The 3,324-nt window shown below is 60.8% G+C and overlaps 1 protein-coding gene across 1 annotated transcript in view; it reads right to left on the minus strand.

Moving 5' to 3' along the window:
* SSC4D (scavenger receptor cysteine rich family, 4 domains) overlaps positions 1-2,820 on the minus strand; it is a 7,660-nt gene extending 4,840 nt beyond the window's left edge. The window contains exons 1-4 of the mRNA XM_010142110.1: positions 2,466-2,820; positions 979-1,031; positions 899-913; positions 313-646 (exon numbers count right to left, since the gene is read on the minus strand). Of these exons, the coding sequence (XP_010140412.1) occupies positions 313-646; positions 899-913; positions 979-1,031; positions 2,466-2,820 (757 nt within the window). The remainder of the gene's footprint in view (positions 1-312; positions 647-898; positions 914-978; positions 1,032-2,465) is intronic.
* Positions 2,821-3,324: the final 504 nt, after the last annotated feature.

Here is a 3,324-nt window from a genome sequence, read left to right on the forward strand (position 1 = left end):
CCGCCCCGGCCCCTGGCAGCAGCTCGCTCCTTCCGGGCGGACGCGGGCAGCTGGTTTCCAGCCAGCAGAGCAGGGAGATGGCAGGTTGGCAGATGCATTTCTCTTGCAAATCGCTGTCCTGGGCTCTCGGTGTGGTGTCGTACCCCGGAGCACCAGGATGATGGCAGGTAAGGAGAAAGGATGCTCCCGCAGCGCCGAGCCCAGGTCACTGCCTGACCTTAGGCTCATCAGCATCTCTCTGAGGCCATTCCTCCTTGGGGACCAGGATGTCCCTGGATTTTTCCCCACCAAGGTGACGCTCTGCCCCGGTACCTGTGCAGATGACCCCAGCGTCCTCGTGGTGGCCGCAGTTATGGATACCCCAGCCCAGGCTATAGCAGGCGGAGAGGAAGGGCTCGCTGCCATCGCAGTTGACGTTGTCCAGGAGGATGTGCCCTGTGCCGTAGCCGAAATAGGCGTTGCTTTTGTAGTCCAGGGCTTGGCCGCAGCCCACCTGCTTGCACACCACGCTGGCGTCGCTCAGGCCCCAGTCATCGTCACAGACGGTGCCCCAGCTCCCACGGTAGAAGATCTCCACGCGGCCTTGGCAGGTGTCGGTCCCGCTCACCAGACGGATGCTGCCGTCACCTGGAGGGTGACAGCACGCCTTGAGAAGGGCATCGCTTTCCCCAGGAGCTCACCGCACGCACCACGGTGATGCCACCAAGCCTGGATCTGACAGTCAGCCTGTGACGGCCAAGAAACCAGGAGAGAAACAGCAGAGAAGGGGCAACAACACTTTAGGGCAGCCCAGCTGATGGTTAACCTCTAGGATGGGGTTTGACCATGACAGGGTCCCCGGGGCCCTATCCCTCGGAGCCAGGGAGTCAGGGTGCTTCATGGAGGGGCAGCGGGTGACAAGTGGAGGACGCTGCTCTCCACCAGGATGAGCCCCCACAAGCGATGGCCCAGCAGCTTACTTTCCCCATCCTGCACCACGGCGGTGAGGGTCCTGCTTGTTGGTCCTTCGCTGGCTTGTGTGGGCGAGAACTCTGGAAAGAGAAGCAGAGAGGTGACATCGGCAGCTGCCCGCTGCCACCCGCCCAGCAGCCGGCTGTGAGCAGCGCCCGGCACCAAACCAGCCCCAGCGGGGAAGGAAAGAGGGGTCCGCAGCTGCACCGCCCTGCCCAGGACCCTCTGCCTGCTTGTGGAAGCAGGAAGGCAGCTGCTGGCATGGTGGGAAGTTGTGCCTGGCAGCATGGCATGGGGACCCAGGCTAAATCATAACGCTGAGCTGACAGAGTCAGGCTGCCCCCTGTCATGGGGTTTGGATTGAAAGTCATGGTGTATAAATAGAGAAAACAGTAGTACCTGGGTTTTCCTGCTGGTTTTACCTACATTTCTTTGCTAACGCTGTTGTGCCAAGGTACCGTGTCACCCGTCTTGTCCCAGCTTCTTGGCTGGGCTGGGGGGGTTCTCTGGGGGTGATGAGGGGAGCTGGGTGGGAGCAGAGCTGAGCGATCCAAGAGCCAGCCACGTGTGTGCCCAGGGGCTGCGGGAAGCGTCCCAGAAATCCAGGCCAGCAACGCAGCGAAGAGCTGGCCAACTCCACTACCAACAGAAAGCTGGCACGGGGCTCTGGTGCTTGGGTCAAACTCTTCTGAGGAAGACCCCAGAGCATCTCGTGGTCTCCTTCAACAACCAAGCTACAAACACCTAATGGCTGAAGCTACTCAAGCTGCTTCTTTGCCCACAGACCATCTCCCCTACTTCAGTCCTTCCACCTCTCCTCTCCGGCAGCGACTTGATTCAGGGTTCCTGCTCAGCCTACGACCTCCTTGCTCTGGTTGCTGCTGGTCCAACCCACCAGCCAGCCCAGCATCCCTCCCTCTCCAAGACCCGCTTCTGCAGGACTCAGGGATCCAGCGAGCACTTGTAGCCATGGCTGAGCTGCACGTCTGCACAGCCTCACGGTTACTCGTCGTTGGTGCATGGCTGATGAGCAAACCCTGAGTAGCTACGCGGGAGGAATGTGTAGGGTACGTAGGGGTCGGCATGGAGCTGTTCCACTTTCACTTGCCGAGTTCAAACGCTTTTCTCACCTCTAGGAACATTTCCTACTGCAAAGCTCAGCGATTTAGAGGAAAAGAAGTCAAAATGGGAAAGAGCAGTTGGGCAGCGGCTGAGTCAGAGGCAGGAGCGTGGGTGGGTGCGTGCTCTTTCCCCAGGGATTGTGCTGGAGAGGCTGCAAAGTCCCCGAGCTGGGAGTGACGGCAAACACAAAACAGGCTGGTCACCGTATGGAGCACCAGCATGCTGAGCTGGGACGTGACCTCGATTGAGGAAAGGGGTGGAGGAAGGCGGTAGGGGAGGTTTGGCTGACCCAGGCTCAGAGGAACGAGCTCTTGGGGTCCCCCAAAGCATCTGCAGACACTGAGGCTTGCAGCACCTGCTCTCCTTGCCCCGGAGGAACCAAACCTCCTTACCATTGCACACAACAGCCACGTCCTCGTAGTGGTAGCAGTTGTGGATGCCCCAGCCGTGGCTCCAGCACTCGCTCAAGGCTGCCTCCCAGCCCTTGCAATCCACATTGTCCAGGAAGATGGGCCCGCTCCCTTGTCCAAAGGTCATGGTGGCCGGGAGGGTGATGGCGTGGCCACAGCCCAGCTGGCGACACACCACGTTGGCATCCACAATGTCCCAGTCATCATCACAGACCGTTCCCCAGGAGCCGTTGTAGAGGATCTCCACTCGACCCTGGCACCGGCTGGGGCCGCTGGACCGTGGCCGGGAGGGGGATGGCGTGGCCACAGCCCAGCTGGCGACACACCACGTTGGCATCCACAATGTCCCAGTCATCATCACAGACCGTTCCCCAGGAGCCGTTGTAGAGGATCTCCACTCGACCCTGGCACCGGCTGGGGCCGCGGGCGAGGCCGAGCTCTCGTACAGAAAACACTCTAGATGTGTCATGGGGAGGGCGTGATCCCTCCCTCTGCCAAATCTCTGCTCCTTAAAGAAAATAGTGACCCTTTGCTGTAGCATAAGGCAGCTGTTGACTGGTTGTTGCCCATCTGATGGTGGGGCATGGGCTTCTCTTGAGACCCCCCTGCACTGCTGGGGCCAGCTCGGGGCTCCTCAGCACAGCAGAGACACAGAGCTGCTGGAGCGGGGCCAGAGGAGCCCCAGGAGTGACCCGAGGGTGGAACCCTCTGCTGGGAGGAGAGGGGAGAGAGCTGGGGGGGTTCAGCCTGGAGCAGAGCAGGCTGCGGGGAGACCTTAGTGCAGCCTGTCAGTGCTGCAAGGGGCTGTCAGAGAGCTGGGGAGGGGCTGTTAAGCAGGGGC

Source organism: Buceros rhinoceros, unplaced genomic scaffold, assembly GCF_000710305.1.
Source record: "Buceros rhinoceros silvestris isolate BGI_N320 unplaced genomic scaffold, ASM71030v1 scaffold27938, whole genome shotgun sequence".
Lineage (NCBI taxonomy): Eukaryota > Metazoa > Chordata > Aves > Bucerotiformes > Bucerotidae > Buceros > Buceros rhinoceros.